The sequence below is a fragment of the Fusarium keratoplasticum genome, chromosome 9, assembly GCF_025433545.1.
Source record: "Fusarium keratoplasticum isolate Fu6.1 chromosome 9, whole genome shotgun sequence".
NCBI classification, from domain to species: domain Eukaryota; kingdom Fungi; phylum Ascomycota; class Sordariomycetes; order Hypocreales; family Nectriaceae; genus Fusarium; species Fusarium keratoplasticum.
The window spans coordinates 354,414-374,539 of NC_070537.1; the positions used below are offsets into that span (position 1 = coordinate 354,414).

General features: G+C 50.6%; 7 protein-coding genes across 7 annotated transcripts; 1 reads left to right on the forward strand and 6 right to left on the reverse strand.

The window, feature by feature from the left end:
- Positions 1 to 120: 120 nt before the first annotated feature.
- NCS57_01100200 (NAD(P)-bd-dom domain-containing protein) lies at positions 121 to 2,932 on the reverse strand (the record flags this gene model as incomplete). Its single annotated transcript, XM_053060725.1, has 6 exons — positions 2,537 to 2,932; positions 1,955 to 2,490; positions 1,109 to 1,844; positions 1,042 to 1,054; positions 769 to 947; positions 121 to 717 (listed from the first exon to the last, which is right to left on the reverse strand). Exons 1-6 carry the CDS (start codon positions 2,900 to 2,902, stop codon positions 121 to 123), a joined length of 2,427 nt encoding a protein of 808 aa, XP_052909111.1. The 5' UTR covers positions 2,903 to 2,932.
- Positions 2,933 to 3,428: 496 nt separating this feature from the next.
- On the reverse strand, positions 3,429 to 5,381 carry NCS57_01100300 (MFS domain-containing protein; the record flags this gene model as incomplete). The annotated part of the gene is made up of 4 exons (XM_053060726.1): positions 3,429 to 3,586; positions 3,637 to 3,945; positions 3,992 to 4,638; positions 4,684 to 5,381. The coding sequence occupies 4 exons, from the start codon at positions 5,379 to 5,381 to the stop codon at positions 3,429 to 3,431; spliced, it is 1,812 nt and encodes a 603-aa protein (XP_052909112.1).
- Positions 5,382 to 6,978: 1,597 nt separating this feature from the next.
- On the forward strand, positions 6,979 to 8,183 carry NCS57_01100400 (GFO-IDH-MocA domain-containing protein; the record flags this gene model as incomplete). The annotated part of the gene is made up of 2 exons (XM_053060727.1): positions 6,979 to 7,573; positions 7,624 to 8,183. 2 exons carry the CDS (start codon positions 6,979 to 6,981, stop codon positions 8,181 to 8,183), a joined length of 1,155 nt encoding a protein of 384 aa, XP_052909113.1.
- A 282-nt stretch (positions 8,184 to 8,465) lies between these two features.
- Positions 8,466 to 10,421, reverse strand: NCS57_01100500 (Fungal-trans domain-containing protein; the record flags this gene model as incomplete). Its single annotated transcript, XM_053060728.1, has 5 exons — positions 8,466 to 8,694; positions 8,756 to 9,549; positions 9,598 to 10,165; positions 10,217 to 10,326; positions 10,380 to 10,421. 5 exons carry the CDS (start codon positions 10,419 to 10,421, stop codon positions 8,466 to 8,468), a joined length of 1,743 nt encoding a protein of 580 aa, XP_052909114.1.
- A 1,109-nt stretch (positions 10,422 to 11,530) lies between these two features.
- Positions 11,531 to 12,836, reverse strand: NCS57_01100600 (Pyr-redox-2 domain-containing protein; the record flags this gene model as incomplete). Its single annotated transcript, XM_053060729.1, has 3 exons — positions 11,531 to 11,673; positions 11,722 to 12,537; positions 12,584 to 12,836. The coding sequence occupies 3 exons, from the start codon at positions 12,834 to 12,836 to the stop codon at positions 11,531 to 11,533; spliced, it is 1,212 nt and encodes a 403-aa protein (XP_052909115.1).
- Positions 12,837 to 15,491: 2,655 nt separating this feature from the next.
- NCS57_01100700 (MFS domain-containing protein) lies at positions 15,492 to 17,158 on the reverse strand (the record flags this gene model as incomplete). The annotated part of the gene is made up of 2 exons (XM_053060730.1): positions 15,492 to 16,092; positions 16,146 to 17,158. The coding sequence occupies 2 exons, from the start codon at positions 17,156 to 17,158 to the stop codon at positions 15,492 to 15,494; spliced, it is 1,614 nt and encodes a 537-aa protein (XP_052909116.1).
- A 1,068-nt stretch (positions 17,159 to 18,226) lies between these two features.
- Positions 18,227 to 19,264, reverse strand: NCS57_01100800 (uncharacterized protein; the record flags this gene model as incomplete). Its single annotated transcript, XM_053060731.1, has 1 exon — positions 18,227 to 19,264. The coding sequence occupies one exon, from the start codon at positions 19,262 to 19,264 to the stop codon at positions 18,227 to 18,229; it is 1,038 nt and encodes a 345-aa protein (XP_052909117.1).
- Between the last annotated feature and the right edge of the window lie 862 nt (positions 19,265 to 20,126).

Consider the following 20,126-nt stretch of genomic DNA (forward strand, 5'->3'; position numbering starts at 1 on the left):
ACACCGTCCCATTGCCTCCAAGTCCTTAAGGGCTTCTGCATCCTCGAATGCACTCAAGCCCTTGAGCCGTTTCGACTCCTCAAAAGACTCCAACATTGACTCCTTAGTACCTGCTAGGACTTATGACCACTTGAAGATCTTCTTGAAAAACTCTGCAGCCTTGGAGGTATTCGGAGTCCTTGACTCTTTCGACTCCTCAGTAGACTCTGACACTGTGTTCTTGGAAGCCTCTACCTCCTCGGCTTCTAGTTTTTTGGAGATTTCCAGATCTTCGGGGGCTTCTGCGTATCTGGAGTCTTCCTTGCTGACGTCGAACTCGGCTTCAAGCTCGCCAGTAGCCCTAAGGGCGTCGTCGATGGCAGATTCCACCGCAGCCTCCTTGAGAGGAAGGTCCTTAAGACGTCTACCCTTCATCTGCACCTTCATCTCAAGGTCGGTAAGTCGGTCCATCCACTCGTCGATTTCCTTGTCCGCAGCTTCCCTGTTCAGCGGCTGCCTCTTGAAGATGCGGTTCAGATCCCTAACCTGGTTAGGCTTCAAGGTCGTCTTCTTTCCCTCTATGTGGTCGTAGATGCCGATCTCCTCGGTCAATCTGGCGGCGGTTCTGTAGTGGTACTCAGAGAGGATGATGGCCTCAAGAATAAAGTGATCCGAGTTCGGTTCAGGAGGCTTGGTGATCTTGTGAAAGACACTCACACGATCGGGGAATGTGACGGGCTTGAGGATGGTAAGTGGGGGCCAGTTTAGTTGATCAGGTGGAACACGTACAAACTTGAACCAAGTCTTGATGCTTCGCAGAACAAGGCCAGTTGACTGGGGTGTCATCAACTGGAGGTACTCCTGTACTTCTTCCGCTGTATTATCCTTGCGGTATTCCGATAATCCACGGATCCAGTTGATACGGGAAGCCTCGGCATACTTGTTGTACATGACGTTGTTGACATGGCCTGCTTCATGGTTAGACGGGCCATGGTTTTGACCGGGAAAACCTACCCTATCATTTATCGTTAGTCAGCCTTGTCCTTGCAGAGGGCAGGTCACTCACCATGTTATCCTACAACTCTCGCGTTAGCATTCTATCAGCACAGACAAAAACAAATAGACTCACCATATCACCCCAAGCCACCTCTTGTTTCGTCAATCCAGCCACGCCTTCTTTAGGCGTCAGAAAGCCCTCGCTCGAAGCAAAGACCCGCGACCAGTTCTGCTTGACAGAGGCATTCACCCTCCCAATCTCCCTCCATAATGAACGGGGTATGTCCTTCTTGGTGCGTTGCCTCTCCTGCAGCGCTTGTATGCGCCTGTTTATGATGTGTATCCATTTTGGCCCATGACGGCTGTTGTATGGTCCCTTCTCCTTCTGTTTCGGTTGGTCGGTCGGCTGTGTTTTCTGGGACCTTCCCTTGAACTTTTCCTTGAACTCGTCCTTGGGTTCTTCCTCAGCTGGCTGGTCTTTGGCCGGCTCGTCTTTGTTCAATTGGTTCTCGCTTGGCGGTGTCTCAACAGGCACCGTATCGAACGGCGGTTTCTTCACCGGCTGTATCTCGGTCGCTTGCGTATCGGACGTCTTTGTTCCGGCCGCTTCCGTCTCGATCGTTTTCGTCTCGGTCGACTCCTTCACCTCCCCCGCCACTCTTCGGGTTTTGAACAAATCCCAAAACGAAAACGATCGCGCATGGGCCGGTATCGGTCGAGTAAGTATCGTCGTCGCTATCGCTTGGCGACGCAGGGCGACGCGCGCGACCCTGGTTATTATCATGGTCGTCGAGTGTGCATGTTCTTGAAGGATCAAGAATTTGTTGTACGAGTCGCGATGCGAGGTCCGATAAGGAATGCTTATCGGGCTATGATTAGCGGGGTACGTCACTCAAGGCAGGATGGGATTGACCAATGAAATAATTCCTTTTAAATACTCAATTTCTTCCGTCTCTTGCACTTTTGACGATACAATTACTTCAGTGCCGCTTGAATAGCCTCAATCAGCTCCGTCTTGCCTCTAACAATGTCAACTTCACTCGGCTTAGTCACATCCTTCTCTGCTATCCCACCAGGCAAGAAGCACGTGGCCATCTCAACCCACTCGTTGATGATCTGAGGAGGAAAGATTTTGCCGTAAAACGCTGGCAGATCCTTCTTCTCGACAGCCATAACCTCAACGTCCTTTTCCAGAACTTGCGAGAATGCATTTTTGACATCCAGTGGTGTATACGGTTGGGGTCCGTGAAGCTCCAAGATGTAAGGCTTGGCGGGTGGGGTCGACTTCTTGACCAGTTCTGAAGCCAGAGCTTGACCAATATCTTTGACAGCGACCATGGCGACTTTAAAGTCCAAGGGCGTGATGGTTGAGTAGAAGAAGGGTTTTGGTGCTTTGAGAGTCTCTTGAGACATTGTCCAGTTCTCCATGAAATACGTGCATCGAACAAAGATGATCTCGGGAACATTTGTGTCCTTAAAGACTTGCTCGGCAGTGTGATTTGTCTTGAGTTCGCCCTGTAAAGGTAAGCCAAGATTGTGAATGACGACCATTTACACCTACTGTTCCCTCAGAAAACTCAGCCCCCACGCTCGAGAGCAACACGAGCCTCTTCACGGTACCAGCCTTCTCGACAGCATCACGGACATTCTTGGAGACGTTTGTAGCGTGAGCAACGATGTCACGGCCGTCATATACTGGAGGAGTAATAGCAAGAACAGCATCCGATCCAGAAAAGTCCAGTGATGAAGCATCCGAAACATCCGCCTCGACGGCCGTGAATTTGTCGTGTGACGTAAACTCCTCAGGTGCCTTTTTCACGTTCCGGTAGAGAGCCTTGATGTTGATGGACTGGTTCTCAAACGAGAGCAGTGACCGAACGATGGCGGCACCAGTCCTGGTGCTAGCGGGAGCGATAGTAACCTGCATGATATCGTTGAAACGTGCTGTACAGAGTGTCGAGGTGCATGAATGAGTAAGAATGGTTGCCAAGATTCACGCTCGTAAAGAGCCACAAGTGGAGGCCAACACGTGGTATTCACGTGTTACTCGGACGATAGTTTCCCAGTGGAGAGTACCCGATTATCATTTTCTTTTATTCGAAGCTTTTAAAGTCATGTAATGCACCATATGCGGGTTTTGTGTGCGTCAAAGGTGGTTTGGTGATGGGAGGTTGACTGGCCCAATGACGTCACAGTAGCTCCGGGTCAACCTCCATCTAGATAGCCATAGTCGTCTGATCGTGCTTCAGATATAACGGTGAGTTTGACAATGTTTATGCATTTTTTCAAAGATTTATATACAATCGTCCAGGTTTCATCGATATGCAGTCTAAAAAATCCGGCTATGCTTAGGCACCAAAACACCACGGCTGCCAACCGACGCCAGTTCCAATGCAAACGAGTGTCATGTACAGCTCATAAAGTCACACAAAGAGAGTGTCTTTTCTCTTCTTTTACCTCCTGACGTTGTGGACACTGTTGGCCCGACTGGCTGAAGGGGTGCCACGGGGCGTATGGCGAGGAGTAACACGACTCTCACCAAAGAAACGATGCGAGTTGCTGTACTGACGGGGGTATACGGGACGCTCAACATCCGCAGACGCAGCTGAGCCTGAAATATCGTTAGCCATGTTCCTCAAAGTTTATTCAGTAAAAACTTACTCCTCCGCCTAGTATCATAGGCGATGCTTCCACGACGACCCTCGGCCTGCACTTCCTGTCGCTCATCCGCCAACCGTTGGGCAAACGGCGACCTCTTTCGCAGAGCTGGACCCTTCCAGTAGATGACGTACACGGCAACTACAAGCACGAAAGAGATACAAAATAGAATCGTTGAGGCGTATTCGAGGTTCTTTCCGGATGACTTTCCAATGTTTTGGAAGAACGGCGTGGCGGGGACGGTCAAGACACCAGCGAGGAAATCTCGAGCCCAGCCGTTGCCACCGGTTGCTGAAGCAGAGTAGGGTCCATCTTTGATAATTAGTACAGGTTTTATGTAGAGGTTGAGGATACTCACAGGCGCAAATCATGTAGTCGATGGTGGCCATGTAGATGGAGTAGTTGGCGATTCCCACAATTGCAGCAAAAATCATGGATCCAATCCAATGGATAGGAGGACCCTGGATTGTCCAAGCAAACCCAATCAGGCCAATTGGCAGGCAGGGAGCAGTGTAAAGTAAGAACCACAGACGAGACTCGTATTGAGCCCTCTCATCATGCGGCTTCTCCTTTCGCTCCTTGACATTCTTCCAGATGGCAGGGATAAAAGCAAGCCAAGCAATCAGGTATCCAATGCCAATGGGAATAAACGAAAGACCGACCGCAATGGTCGAGAAGTCCCACTGCGCATAAACCAGAGCAAAAGACTGGATAAACATAAAGATGAGGGCATCAGAGAAGCCGGAGAGCAGAGAAAGGACCAGCACGATAGGCTCGGTGAGGAACATCTTGAAGGGGCGGGTCCAGGTGATGAGAATCTCCTTGGCTGAGAAACGGTCTCGGAAGGGGACGAGCTCGTCGGGACCCCAGATGTTGGCGTTGGTCTCCTTTCTGCGCTTCTTGGCGATGCGGTTCATGAGGATGGTGCTTCGGGTCTCGGGGACGGTGAAGAAGTGGACGATTTGGATGAAGCCTCCCAGGATGAGCTGGATCCAGATGGACCACCTAACAATGTCAGACATGCTTACTCAAGTAGGTGGTTTAACTTACCTCCAGTCGAGAAACTGCTCCGTGAAACCACCAACGATGGGACCAAGCACTGATCCACCAACCGAAGAAAACACCACATACGCAACAGCATACTGCTGATTATCCGCCTCCCACATATCGGCAATCATACCCAGCGTCACAGACCCACCAGCAGACGACAAGCCGCCAAGCGCCCGACCAACCATGATGGAAGCAAAGTTGGGCGCAAGGGCAACGGGCAGCTGCCAGATGTTGACGAGAAACAGTGATGCCTGCATGATTGGCCAACGACCAAACTCTTCCGACCAAGGAGCCCAGAGCTCACAGCCAAAGGCGTAGAGGACGAGAAAGATCATGGCTCCGCACCGGGCTCCTTGTGCACTCACGCCAAACTCCTCCGAAATACCAGGAATGGCATTGGAGTACAGCGAAGTGTTGAAGTTCATCGAGACCTGAACCCAAAAGATGACGGTGAGGATGTACCACTTCTTCCACTTGGGGAATGAGTAGCCCAGCTCTTCGTAGCAGTCATCCTCTGTGATCTCGTACTTGTCGTAGGTGCCCATCTTCTCGAGGCCGCCGCCGCTGGCGTTGTGGACGGTGCGCTCATCACCGCTGGAAGGGCTGTGGTCTGTTGATCCTTCTAGACGTGAGTTGGCAATGTGCAGGTCATCTTGATTGATGACCTGTGGGGGGTCATTTGAAAAATGGGTTGGCATTGTGATGATGACAAGACCGAGGTCATTGAGGCTGTCCACGAGAATTTCATTACGTCTACGGGGTATCTTTCTCTTATAACAAACTGAGCGATCACCACGGCAGCTCCGACCAACAAGACAAAACCCACATTGACATCACAGCACGTTAGCAACGTCCCGGTTTCCATGGAAGCAAACCAAGACACATGCCCATTCCAGATGGTGTCGTGGGGACGTCTGTGTGGAGAAGGACGAGCCGTTCTATCCGACGGATATCCCGATGCGAGCAGCAAGAGTCAAGTCTGGGGGGCAAGGTTGTTGGATGCGGTTATTTCATTGTGCAGACGCTGGGACGTGTTGGGTGCAGCCGGGGTAGGTAAATCATGCTGATCTTATTCCATTTTGCCTCATCTTACCTTCAGGATTCCCATGGCTAACCTACAAGCTGAAGCCCGAACTGACTCGGCCGACAAAACCGGACCGACTGTTAACTGACAAGCGCATCTTGTAAAATGACGTCTCAGTCCACAAAAGGAGGCAATAAAAGCATTTTTTACAAAAACTCGAACAACCACGAGACGTTGACCTCCAGGCAGCACAATTCTTGATCTCCACATATGCTCCACAATAGAAGCCTTTGAAGTTCTGTTCGCCCAGTTTATTCCCTGGTTAGTCTGTCGGGAGTAGAATCTATTGCGTCACAGCGGGTACTTTTTTTCACTTGCGGCTCAAGATCGACAAGCTTGGTCCGTCACATCTCCCGGGAAGTTCGGCCAAGAAGGAGCTGAAGACTGGGCAATTCTTGGCTAGACAGAGCCTCTTACTTGGCATGGAGTTGTTGATACAGGGAGAGAATTCAGCACACCAGTGAACCCCGTCTGTGAGTGAGCAGACCCCGTCTCAACTCTGTAGTAAGCATATCACACCCATTTCTCCACCCCCAAAGCGACCGGCCGAGCACCGTCCAAACGAGATATGGGGCACTCCGCAGAGCCTCCACGAGATGATCACGGTATCAAAATGCTGATGCCTAAATTCGATATATCCCGCAGAGGCAATTGCCGTCGGAAAATCTGTCGTCGGAGATTTCTCGCGATTGGTCTGGGCCTCTGGGGTAAGTGGATGTCATGGGGGATCAGCCGATTTTTGGTGTTGAACGGAACGTTTCATCTGGGTGTCGCATGGACGTTGGAGACGGTGGAATTTATTATCAATGCCTCGGCTACTTTACGAATTCGAATGGTTTTAAAGCAATTAAACCCTGTGTTTTGTTCAAACCAGCATAACCCAGTTCGTGAAGCCAGCTCTACCCAATCCACATTGATGCCACTATAAAGGCTCGCATGTAGCACAGTTCCGTCAAGATATTTCTGTAACCCCAATTGAATATATACCCATTGTACGAAGCCCAGAAACAGACAACGTGCTTACCCTTCGCCCAACAATACCCAATTTGGTGCAGATATCTCACTGTGAGCAACCTGACAAATCCATGATTAGAAATCAGGATGGCATCATCCATCTCACATCTTGGCATCACATCTCAAGATAAAAGACGCCTTGATTCTCAATGAATCTATCAACTGTAAATACTCAATTCGAGTAAAAGAGTATCAAAATGGCTCCCATTCGCACCGCCCTCATCGGCCTCTCCGCCTCGGCCAAAACCTCCTGGGCCGCTGTCGCCCATCTGCCATACCTCCTCTCCCCGCGCGGCAAGTCCAAGTATCAGATCGTGGCTCTTTGCAATAGCAGTGTAGAAGCTGCTCACAAAGCTATTCAGCACTTTGAACTACCCGCAGAGACAAAGGCATATGGCGACCCCGAGTCTCTTGCTGCCGATGATGAGATTGATCTAGTGGTTGTCATTACCCGCGTCGACGTTCATCATTCAACTGCCTTGCCTAGTGTCAGAGCTGGAAAGGCTGTCTACGTGGAGTGGCCTCTAGCGCAAGATGACGAGCATGCTAGAGAACTTGCTACTCTCGCCAAAGAAAGCGGTAGTCGTACTATCGTCGGCCTTCAAGGTCGTGTTGCGCCGCCTATTGTCAAGATCCACGAGCTTCTACGGCAAGGCCGCATTGGAAAGGTTCTTAGCAGTGAACTTCGTGCTTCTGGAGGCACCAATGACCGTGAGGTATTGCCATCTATATTGGATTACTTTACTCGGCGGGCTGTGGGCGGCAACATTTATACCATCGGCCTTGGTCACCGTAAGTTAATGCTTTCCCGAAAGAGCGAAACACTACTAACACTAGATTAGTCTTTGACCAAGTCCAATACATCTTGGGCGACATTGGCAACTTCAAGAGCCGCCTCCACCTCCAACGTCCCAACGTCAAAGTCCGTGACCCAACAACAAACAAAATCATCAGCACAGTCAAGTCAGACGTCCCAGACCTAATCTTTGCGACCGGCACTCTCAAAGAATCAGAGAACTCCCAAGAGGGCGCAAGTGTCCTCATCCGCTTCCGTCGGGGCCAGCCCTTCCCAGGAGAGGCCCCCCTCGTCTTTACCATCAACGGTGAAAAGGGAGAGATTAGACTCAAGGCCGAGGGTGGAACGTCTCTGCATGCTAATAGCTACGATAAACCCGTGACTATTGAAGTTGATGATTTTGATACCGGCAAGGTTGAGGAGATTGCTTGGCAATGGAAGGATTGGCAGGAAGAGCTTCCCCTTGTCAGTCGTAGCGTTGCTACTGTCTACGAGAGGTTTGCAGAGGGTAACAGGAAAGGGCTGGTCTCTTTTGACGACGCTCTTTTGCGCCATGAGCAGTTGAATGGACTATTGAGAGAATGGGACTCGGATAGCTCGAAGTAGTTCTCAGGATTGACAAACCACCCTGATTCCGAACATCACGGGGTGGGCATCTCGATGAGGCGATTTCAACATTATTTCTAACGAGTCTATAATCCAATAGCTATGAGCAACTCCTTTATTGACTTCCATTCTCAAGAGAAGTACATATAACTAGGTATATCAAGCACACATACCCACGGCCAATATCTATTCCAGATTCAAGCAAACGTGAGTCACCATTCTCGCCCAGACCATCTATATGGTCAAGTAGAAAACAAGGCTCAAAACCATCACCAGTAAACATCAACCCTTTAGACTCCGTACATACTCAACCAACCCAGAAATCTCTTCCTCTATCTTTTGGATGTACACCTTCCCGTGAACAAGCCTGTTAGACATGGGCATCCGCTCGATCAAGCTAGCCGTGGAGCAGAGGAGCTGTAGATCAGACTTTGCATCTGGGCCTGACGGGTTGGCCACGATGTTTACGAATAGGGTTCGCAGGGCGACGATGGGGTAGTGAATACACATCCTGCACGCTCAATGGTTACCGTCATGCAATCCCTAGCAGCTCAGAGGTTGTTAGGACTCACCAGAACATTTCCTTTGCGAGCCGATCCAGCACCGTCTCCAGATACAACAGTGTCGAGCGACTAGCCTCAAGCGCCAACGTAATGCTAGACTGAACGCTACTACTCCACGCATGCTCCAAGCTATCCGAACCCTTGGAAAATTGATATCTCGCGTTGGCTTGGTGTATAGTAATAAACAGATGACGATACTCCAAATGCAGAGTAGTAGCATGATGCCGCACCCAGGACGGTAGATCAATCTCAGGAGGCGAGATGTGCCTCTTGTCAGCGATCAAGAATGTCGGTCTCAGCTTTGTAGGGACAGACATCCTCCAGGCTTCCAGCTCACCGTCGAGCTCGCGTACCGCCCACAGTAGCTCCGCCTCGGACCTCTGCCGTGCCTCGGTCGAGTACAGGAGTCGCCAGACCTTGGACTTGAGGATGCTGAGTTGGATATCCCCCACAAGACAAGGCGACAAGACCCCGTACGGCGGTAGAGACATGCCTCCGTCTTTGAGTTCGGGGATGGGATATCCTTTGGAGGCGCTGCAGTCCTTCGGGAGTGTCAGGTCGCAGATGTCATCAGGTAGAAGAGGTTCCATGCCGGTTCGCATGATAATCTGCTTGTCGGTAATGTAGCTATGCCAAAACAATGTGCGCAGCTCTCGATTCTCGCGCTGGTTGTAAGCCGTGTTCTCAAGTCCTGATCCACCAACCCCCATAGTATGGCAGCCAAGCTCCTTGACGAGACGACAGGCAGTTTCATGCCTCTTGATAGCACCTGAGATCTGGCCAGTAAAGGCACATTGAAGTCGCTTGATAATCATCAGCTGCCGTATCCTATGAACATGCGCAAGACATACCAGCAAAGAAACAGTCTGGAGATTCAAGAGGCTAGCCTCTTCATTCGTGAACTCTACCAGGGCCGATGCCTGAGACGCACACTTCATTCCCAGGTCGTGCGAGAGAGACAAGGCGTGGTCGTCGAGAAAGCTCAGAACAGAAATGAGGGCCAAGATACTTCCCTGTGCCTGAGCTCGTTGAGACGCTTGAATGGTTTCCTCGGAGGAGTATGCGAGCTCGAGGCTATCCTGGAAGAGAACTGGGTCGACAAGGGGTAGGACATATCGTACAGAAGACTCGGAGTATGCTTGAAGAATCTGCCAGGCCGTCTCTCTATCCAGGCAACCGAGGTCGTTAAGCTGCGAAAGATGGCTTTCGGCCAAAGGCATTGACGATTCTAGGAGATCATCGGGTTTGAAATTTTCCTGGGCAAAGATACCGCAGTGACCCGGTTGTGATTCCTGCACAAAAGGTGAGGAAGAAGTACTAGAGTTGACTTGGTCCATCATGACCCGGTCCAGAACAAAGTCAACGGGTTGCAGCTGGCTCGACAGACTGCGTTCTACCGCAAAGACGCTATTCTCTATCCTAGACATACACAAGTCAGGGACGCCCAACGCTTGTCACGCATTGTCCTACCTAGGCTTTGGGCATCGCTTTCTAGCCCTCGCCCTGTCAAATGTGCAGGTGAGCTGATGATGCCTACACCAGTCGCAGGCAGCGTCTCGATCTGACCGGTCGCAGGAGATCTACAAACCGTCAGTATCAACAAGGAAACAGCAGACGCCACAGAGCAACCCACCTTCTTGGAGTAACACAAGTCGCAAGCCCGTTTCGGAGGCATGTCGGCGACTAGTCCTTACGTTCCCTCGGAATAGGCCAGGTCGCCAAAGGGCAAGAGTTCGCAAGGAAGGAGTCCAAACTTGAATCCGACAGTTGGTAGCTAAGCTATGCCAGGGGGACCCATGTTGCTGATCTGATGACTCAGCGGAGAATGTGCAAGTTGGGAATAGCTTCGACCCATCGCTCGGAAGGCGGATGCTACAGGGACTGCCGAAGGGGATGTTATGACGCCTGACAATATTAGATATCATGGCGATAAAATACCACTAGTCGTCAGTACAGCGTGTCATCATGATACATCATTTTCCATGTTTTGCTCGTCTATTAACCTAGCTCTACATACTAGCTATGGCGCTTACACCCCTTCATATGCTTCTCTCATCACTCAATGACTTGTTCATTCTCGATTCCGTCATCTAGGGGAAACTACCTATCTATATAGTCACGATCAACGCACATCCAGTGTCTTTGTTTTTTTTTTTCTAAAAAATCTATCATCTTGATGGAAACTATCCTCGGGCCATATAAAGAGAAAGATCAAGTTCTTGGCGAGTGATTAAGCTAGTTCCAAGGCTAAAACTAAAGCTTCCTCTTAGTCGCCAATTTCAGTCTTGTGCATTCCATCTCATTATATCAAAGGAAGTTGGCTGTTCTTAAGCCAAAGAAGCATGGCCCTCATCGGAAAGACATCAAGGAGCAGAAAAGCATGTGTTCCTGAATGTAAGAACACTCTCCTCTCTATAGCATTTGGCTGAGGATAGCCTGCTTACTTAACTCGGCTCTGAAGACAATTGGCTGTTAATGTAGTTCTGGGGCATCTCAAACTCAGGCATTCAGTTGACATTTGACAAGTGTGGCATGAATGCTTCATAGAAACACCTTGCTAAGCATCCACGTGATGTGCACCGAGTGATTTTCTTAGCATTCCATATCTATATGGATGGAGTCTTGACCTGTGTAGTTATTTTCAATCTCAAGTCACTCTTGCAACTCGGGTCAAAGTACACACTTGTCAGGCCACGGCAGAGATCAACATACGAATGCATTAAATGTACTCATCAAGACCTGCTATCTCATTGCTACAGGTATTCATTTTCGCGTTCCAACTCATTACTGATCAAACTTTCCAGCATACAGCATATCTCCCCGCTTGCCATTCATCGCCTCCCAAACATCGCGTGCCTGCAGATGGGTGTCACGCTTGGCGGGCTCTCCAGCAAGCTCCTCGGCTTGGTCCTCTCTCTCGAGTTTGACTGCATGATCATTAGTGCACGTACACGTTACACACAAAGGCTACTCACCGTGTAGGAACACGGCTGTCCGCTTGCCACTGAAGAGGGCATGTGGCACGTTCGTGACGTTATCCGAGTTGGCGTCACCAACGGCGTAGATGCCGGGAATGTTTGTGACAAGACCCGCAGACTGGTTAGCAGCCAGACGACCACCATACAGTTGAACTCCTGCCTTCTCTCCAACGTCAGATCGCTGCTCGTCGGGGAAACTGGCCAGGAACGCAGCTCGGCCGACGGGCTCTCCCTTGTCAAACTTGACGTTGAACCAGTCGTTCTCAGGAACACTGGGAAGACTGGGGTCTGCGTGCTCGTTGGCTCCCTCGGCAACCCTCTCAATCTCGGTGATGGTGCGGTTGTCGACCGTGACGTTGTGGATGTTGAGGTATGCCTCCCACTTAGGAAGATCCTTGGCGGCCAGGGCACGGGAATCTCGAGTGTCGGTTCCGTTGACAAAGGCGACAATGTCAGTGTTCAGGGTCAGCATCTCACGGACCATGCCAGCAACCTTGTCTAGAGGGCCGAGGAGTCCGAGTGGCTGATCGGCGTGCTCGTGGCCGTCGCACCAAGGGCACCAGAAGATACCCTTGCCCCAAGCCTCTTCGACGCCAGGTGTCTCGGGAAGAATGTCACGAAGTCCAGTGGCGAGGACGATCTTGCGTGCGGTCAAGGTCTTCTTCTGCTTGTTACCGTAGTCGACAGTGACAGAGAACCAGGTGTTCTCGTCGCGAGCCTTAATGTCGGTGACGGTTCCATTCTCCATCTTGACAGTGTCATAGTAAGACAGCTGCTTACGCGCGGCCCAGCGGTAGTACGCAGGTGTGACACCTGGGATGTGTTAGTGCGACACAGCGGCAGACACGATAATACTCACCATCGAAGCCAGGGACATCGTGCATGTGTCGAGTAGGAGCATTTCTATACTCCCCCGAGTCGATGAGGAGAACATTTCGACGCACACGAGCAAGGCCACTCAAGGCAGCGAGGCCAGCAGGACCACCTCCCACGATGATGGCATCGTATTGGGTCTGAGGCACGGGAGGGACATCCCCTCGAGCAATGGCAGCAGCATTGCCGAGAGAGATGAGCGCCGAAGCGACGAGAGTGGAAAGGAACCGCATATTCAGACCTAAAGATGGAGAGAAGAAGATGAAGAGCAAATGGAGGTGACGAGATGGAAGATGTTGCGATGGGCGCCTGCCTTTATACCAGACTCACTCCGCTCCCTCGGCAGCAAGGATGCATCACGACTGCCGCTACTAACGATAGCTACATATTGTGATCGCTTGACACAAGCCGAGAGATATTTCTCTCAAAAAGAGACGAACCAAAATGATTCGCCAATTCTGGTTCCAATGTCGATCATGGTCCAAAGCTACCCTCTCGCCTGCAGCTTGTACCATCAGCTGGGCAGTGGGCCATCTGAGACACGGAAGCCTTCAGCTCTCCATCTTCCAGCAGCTCTAACCATTCACGGCTTCTTCTGTGTCAGCGACAGGCTCGGACCGTCCTGGTAGCTCCCGTTTCCCCGCAGGCTTTGAGGCCCTTTTGTACGCAAGCCGCTCTTTGCGGTTGAGCTGATTCTCCCGAGGCGCCGCCGTGCCAAGGAAATCTGTCGAGCAGGGATGTTCGGGATCTACGGCGGGCCAAGAGCTGAAGGTTGAAGCTAGTTTCCGTGCATGCATGAGGAAAATCGAGAGGTTGGGAGGTGAATCTTGTCTTGAGTGGCTGCTTCTATCGAGATTTCGCTTCAATATTGAGGCCAAACACCAGCTGAAGAACCCAAGGGCGTTTCTGTGAAGCCCATTCTCAAGCCACGCGTCATGAGTGTTTTTCTCATTCTGATCGGCAGCCAAGCTCATCAAGCACCAGGTAGCGAGATGAATGCACGACATGGTCCAAGACATGGCCAAGGGATAATAAACTTGGACCCTTTGCAGACCATAAACACTTCTTCTAGGATGATCCCAGTCATCAGCGGAGCCAAGGTGCGGGCATTCCCGTGCCACCATCACCGCCTTGTCAAATCCACACAAGCTCTCCACTTGGGACTGGTCTGCTGACTGGTCTCGGCCGAAAATCAGCTTCAATTTCGACGTCCCCGCATGGAGATACCAGGTTGGAGATTTTCAGCTGCAGCATTTGAGCCTCTCAAGCGTCAAGTATCCTACGGGACACGACATCCAAGACTTCATCGGCGGGTAGACGTTGACAAGCAGTCAGGCACGTCGCATTATTCAACTTGCGTAGACGAATTCAAGAACCGACAAGAAACAATTGGACTTGAGGACGACCATCTCTTTGTCCTCGGGGGCTCTGGTCGTGACCAGGGAGAGGCAGATGGTGCCTGATCCTTCTCAGCTCGGTATTCTCCTTTTCTTACTTGGCCTTCGTTAGGAGGTCACAGGTCACATCAGCACACAATAGCATATTGCAAACTTTCTTTCCAGCCATCAACACTTGTCAGTCCGTACTTCGCTACCCAACATCTTGCCTAGGGTCAACACAGCCTCAAGAACGAAAGCCGAGATATCTGGTCATCAGTGATCAGGATGGTAGTCTCTTTTACTTCCAGTAGTCTTCATTAGATGCCTATTTGGTCAGGATGACACTTTGATACTGACTTGCTCAGCGTGAATATCACTCAAAGGAAATATCGTTGCTTGATTAGGTTTGGATAGGTCGCAGGTTTTGTTTATGCTTCATCACTTGCAGGCTCGAATGACAAACAGAGCATGCATCGAGGCCACTGAATGATGCCATTTCATTCACGTCTAGGTACCTATTCTAATATCAATCTCAACACCAACACCAACTGAGAGAGCTCAAAACCTGGTTGTAATTAACAAACAGGTTGGTCATTGTAGACCCTCCCTTGTACATCAAACCAGTCCCTGCAAAGGGTTTTCTTGAGCATTGTTTCATGGTTTCTTTGTATTCATTGTACGTGCCTAATCATTCAAAACCGTCGATCCACAACCAATAACAACAAACAGCATGTTATGCGTTCGGTTGGGCTCTCTTTGTTGCGCCGAATCGTTCTACAGGCCGTTGAGCTCTGTTCTTCAGCATCTTCCTCCTCCTCACGCATCTCAGCATTTTGCCAGCTACTTAAAACCCCGTCGACCCCAAGCCTGCTCAGCAAAAGCACACACTGAACCGATCATCGCCTCTTCGTCAGACAAGATGTGCGAGCTTACCTACTCCGACGTCATCTACACTGGCTGCGGCCACACCGTGGCAAGAGAGCCAGTCCTCATCCCCTGCGCACAACAGGGAAAGCCGGGCCATGCTGTCTGCAAGAGTTACTTGGCTTCCAAGAGGGCGCCTGGAAACTGTGGGAGACCTGAGTGCAAAAGCAAGTGATCTAGCGATCAAAATCAAGGCTGATCATCTTTGGTAAGATGACCCCAAACGCCTTCTTCTTCTATTTTCACAATGCAAGCAATGATTCCTTCAGGTTTCTAATGGTTCAATCTGCAGCTGCGTTTCATACAGCATTCTTTCGCTCATTGCCGCTCATTCAACGGGGAGCTCAAGCACGCCTCAACACACCTCAGAAAGCAAAAGCCGCCGGTACTAGGAAGGGTAGTTGAGTTGTCTTTTATATCATTATATATAAATAGATAATCCTAGTCTATTTCCACATCAAGAAGCCTGTCTTAGATGTGCCCATGTCTATCATTCCACTTTTAACAACAGTGCTTGCTGGATATATGCCATGAAACCAATAACTTTTAATGTCCTCAATGCCCCATTATACCCGTGATTCAATAAGTTCGTCATTCTGTTGTTTGCTCAGTTGCATTCTCCCGTTCCCTCGCAGCCTTCTCATCTGCAGTAAGATCCGCCTTGGCCGACTCCATCTTGACAGTGATAAAGATGAGCAAAGCAGCGACCGCAAGTGCTGCACCAGCCCAGAATCCAATCTGATACTGACTCCTCTGGCTCACGTTCTCTGCTCCTTCGGCGTCCTTCTTGGCAGAAATGGCCATCTCTCCAACGCCCAGCCAGAATGCCATGCCGAGGTAGAGCAGGCTTGTGATCAAGGCTCCAGCAACTGCCTGGAGATGGCTGGGGAGGGATGTTGTGATGAAAATGTTGGTGACGTTGAATGCGATATCCACGCCGATTGTGCTGAGTACCATGGCAGGGAAGACAAACGCCCAGTAGAGAAAGCTGTTTGACTTGCCACTATCGGGAATGAGGGCGAATAATATGCAACATCCAAGGAATCCAAATCCAGAGATCAGCAGCAAAAGTCGTCCGCTGAGAATGTGAAGGACAAAACCACCAACGACGGCTAGGATGAATCCACCTGCCGCCAGAGGGATGAACCACGCTGCTGTCAGCAAAGGGGAGATGCCCAACACTTCTTCGATACTAGGTCAAATGTCAGTCTAACAGATCAGAGAACCTTGGACAGAGCGACGTACTAGAAGCTGGCGTAAAAGAGAAACAGGCCAAAAGATCCGTAGGAAAAGAACAGAGCAATGATCAGGCGAGTCATGTACTTTGTCTTGAATACTTCGGCGGGCAACAGAGGTTGACTGGCCTTCCAGCCTTCGATGTAAAAGGCCAAAGCAAGAAATAAGACACCGATGATCAGGGTGATGTAGACGTAAGGTGTCCGCCAACCCTGAGGAGCGTTTCCACCGTCCGTCAACGCGTACACAACCAGCGCCAGCCCAGGAACGATAGTGCAAGCTCCCATCCAATCCATCCCAAGATCAGGTTGTGTATGACCTTGGCTCTTGGGGATTGTCAAAAGACCTGCGAGAAAGATACCAGCGCAGAAGCAGGCACCGATGAAAAAGTACCACTTCCAGCCGAGGACTTGGGCAGCGAGGGCGCCAAAGAAGATGCCTGAATAAAACCCAATGCAAGAAAAGGCTCCAAACATTCCAAAGACCAAATTCTTTCGAGGTCCTGGGCGATAGATGCGTGCCATGATAGCAACACTCGATGGTAGGAAGGCGGAGGATCCCAAGCCCTGCATGGCTCGGCAGGCGATGAGCATGGTTGGGTTCTGGCTGAACCCGGCGATCAATGACCAAACCAGCAACCATACGTGACCTCCCAAGAAGATTAATCGCCCGCCGTGAATCTCGGATAGTCGTGCAAAAGGTAGAAGGAGAGCTGCCGTAGTCAAGTTGATGACAGCCGCAGGCCAAGTCCGAGCCGACTCTGGAATATCCAACGACTTCGCAAGAGAAGGAAGCGCAATATTGAACCCGCTGACAAAGTACTCGCTAACCATCATAGACCCGACAACAGCAAAGACGAAACCTATCTCGGCGTACCAGCTGTGAAAGCACGCCGGACGCTCTCGTCCCAACCTCTCAATCTCCTTCTGATCAAACAGGAGCGAAGGTTCCTGCGAAGATCCATTGCGCTCTTGGTCGAGGACCCCGTCGACGGTGCAATCCTTTTCGTTTGTGGAAACCATATGGAGTGTCGGTAAGTGTGCGTGAAGGTGTGCGCCCGATGGAAGGGTCGAAGAATGGCGACTCGTTTCTTATAAGCGACGTTGGGTTTTGGAGTGTGGGTCTGGTGAAGGAATTGATAATTGGGTCCGCTGTGTTTAGCTCGCAGAAAACAGTCACAGAGGAAGCGGAGATGGTGATGATGTTATTGATCGATTATACGACTCGAAGTGTCTGGTTTGTAAGCTCAAGGTCTAGCACCGGCACTAGACAAAGAGGCAGATCCTCCTTCTTAAGGCTGGTTCTTTAACGGACAGACGGACATATCTCGAGACCGAGCATGATCCTCCAAAGCAAAATCTCGGTCTCTACACCTCCATCGTCTATCACCAGAAAGGGTATTAACGTCGCAAGCGAGGATTTCGGACTTTCGGACCGGACAAAACTAGGCCGAAAGCGGAGCTTCACAGCGAGTTGGCGAATAAGCATAGATAAGCCGGCTTGACTTGCCTATCTGAGGAGTAGTGTCAACTCCATCTAAGATGCAGGCGGGTGGGGAAGATGGGACGAACTGTTGGTCAAGATTTGCATCGATTGCATCTTTCTGCAAGATTTAGCCAGATTTTAACCAGGTGCCAGGTTATGGGAGTTGATTGGGAGTTGGGTTTGAGGCAGACAAAGCAATCTACGATTACAAACCAAATCCTTATTAATAGAAGAGTCTTACTCGTGTTCAAGGCAGCCAAGAAGATGCAGGGATCAATACCACCTCTCAGAAGGTGCCTCGAGTCGAACTCTTTACAGCTACCCTAAAGACGAAGAGGATCGTGGAGCGGAACGAGTCTAGGTGGATATGCTCGTTAATATCCGGAGTTCGGTGGAAACTTCTACAATACATCTTTTCTCGTCCTTTTTTGCTTGATAGTCGCTTAGGAAGTGAACCCATTGAATGCAAATAGTGATGACTGCATTGAAGAGCTGCATGTCGCCATGAGCTACCCCACTGCCTCCTTTGAGCGAGACACAACATCCCAGATATCAACAATGAAAGAAGTTTAGTATAGTGGAAAGTAAAACTATTCTTGTATTGTCTATCGGAGAAGAAACCCAGGATAGATGTCTTCTGAAGGATCGATATAGAAACTCATCCTCCCACACAACTTCGCCTCACCTGTCACACGAGGAATACAAGCAGGGAACCCCTCCACGGGCGACTTCTCCTCCGACAAGACTTCCGCCTGGAACTGCGACGCGATGATCGACCGGTGCAGCAGCTTCGCCTTTCCGGGTGCCACTCTCCCCTGCGCAAATAAGACTGCAAGTCGAGCACATGATCCAGAGCCACAGGGCGATCGGTCGATCTGGCCGTCTGCAAACACTGTAACGTTCCGCTGCCTCACGATTCCTTCCTCATCGCCCTCCTCGTTGAAAAAGATGACTCCGTAGCAGTCATATGTTCCGTAGTGAGCTCGAGTTCCCAATGACGCCTTGATTTCTCGCCCAATGTTGATAAACTCGTTGACATTCTTTGGCTCAACCTTGAGTCCAAGTTGGTCCGCATCCAAAGTAGCATAGACAGCTCCTCCAAATGCCAAATCGACGTTGACCTCGGTCCCTCGTGAGGGCACGGCAGCGGGTAATGACTTGGCCAACTGATAGCTAGTCACGTTGATAAAGTCGGCGCCAACAGCTTTGCCGTCGACGATATTCATGCTAGCCACCACTCGACCGGATGGAACATCGATCACAACGTCGACCTTGGCCTCTCCAGACTCTGGGACCTTGACGATACCATTCGCGACAGCCCAATATCCAAGCGCAATCGTTCCATGACCACAAGCTGTGGAGAAGCCGTCTTTATGCCAAAAGAGCACTCCAAAAGCAGCTCCAGCATCATCAGGCGGCGTGATAAAGCCGCCATACATATCGGCGTGACCGCGAGGTTCGTGACATAACGACTGACGAAGCTGATCGAGTGGATGCTGAGGATCTGCTATTATATCGAAACGACGCTGGGCAACGGTCGAAGACTCGGGAAGGTAGCCATTCGGAAGCGTTTTAACGACACGGAAAGGTTCCCCGGCGGTATGCCAGTCTTCGGTTTCAATCCAGAATGGAGAGGAAGCCATGATCAGCTGCAAGGGATGATTCGGCTTGCTGTGAGGGGGAGATCGTGGGAGTGGCCCAGGGCGTGAGGGGGTGATATGCCACAATGGACAAGGATGGGAAGAATGCAGGTTAGGCGTCTTTTCTAGATGATTTCCGAGGTGGTCCAACCGACTGAACGGGAGATCACCATCATCTGAATGGTTCAAGAATCCGTTCTTTCCGTTCAATATTCATTCATTCGACGTTTTACTCCGTCCCCCGCATTGTTGTAATCGATACGGCCTCTGCATGGCATCGATCAGTCCAGGAAGTCGGCGAGTGGATACATCGGCATGTGGATTCCGACGTTGCGTGGACCCTCATTGCGGACAATGGAGATGGAGGACGGAACTTACAGATCCGGTTCAGGCTCATATGAGTTCAGATTGAATACGCAAGCACGTGCCAGAGTTTCTAGGGCATTCCCAGGTACGTAAAGAGTCCAGTTGAAGACAAGAGGCTACCAACTGTGAATGACTTAGACTGTGAAACCCCCGGTTGGATCTACAAGTGTCTCTAACGCTATACATATTTTCCCGGTAGAGAATGCATCTTTCCATACTCACGCACATAAACGGCTTATGAATCAAGGCCTAGAGAGCCAATAGTTCTTGACTTCGTGAACACCGCGCTCAACATGCCATCCCCTATTTCTCATTGGCACCACTTCCGTGGGATGATTTCCATGAGACAGCTTCCATGTCATAAAGTCCGCTCCAGAACTCCCGTGCCAACTTCCGCGCTATTTCTCAGCTTGCAGGCAATGCTCCAGCCCATCAAAAATAGGGACGGTCCGGGACCCGGCCGGTATCACGGCGTCGGTATGTGGGGCCGACTTTCGGG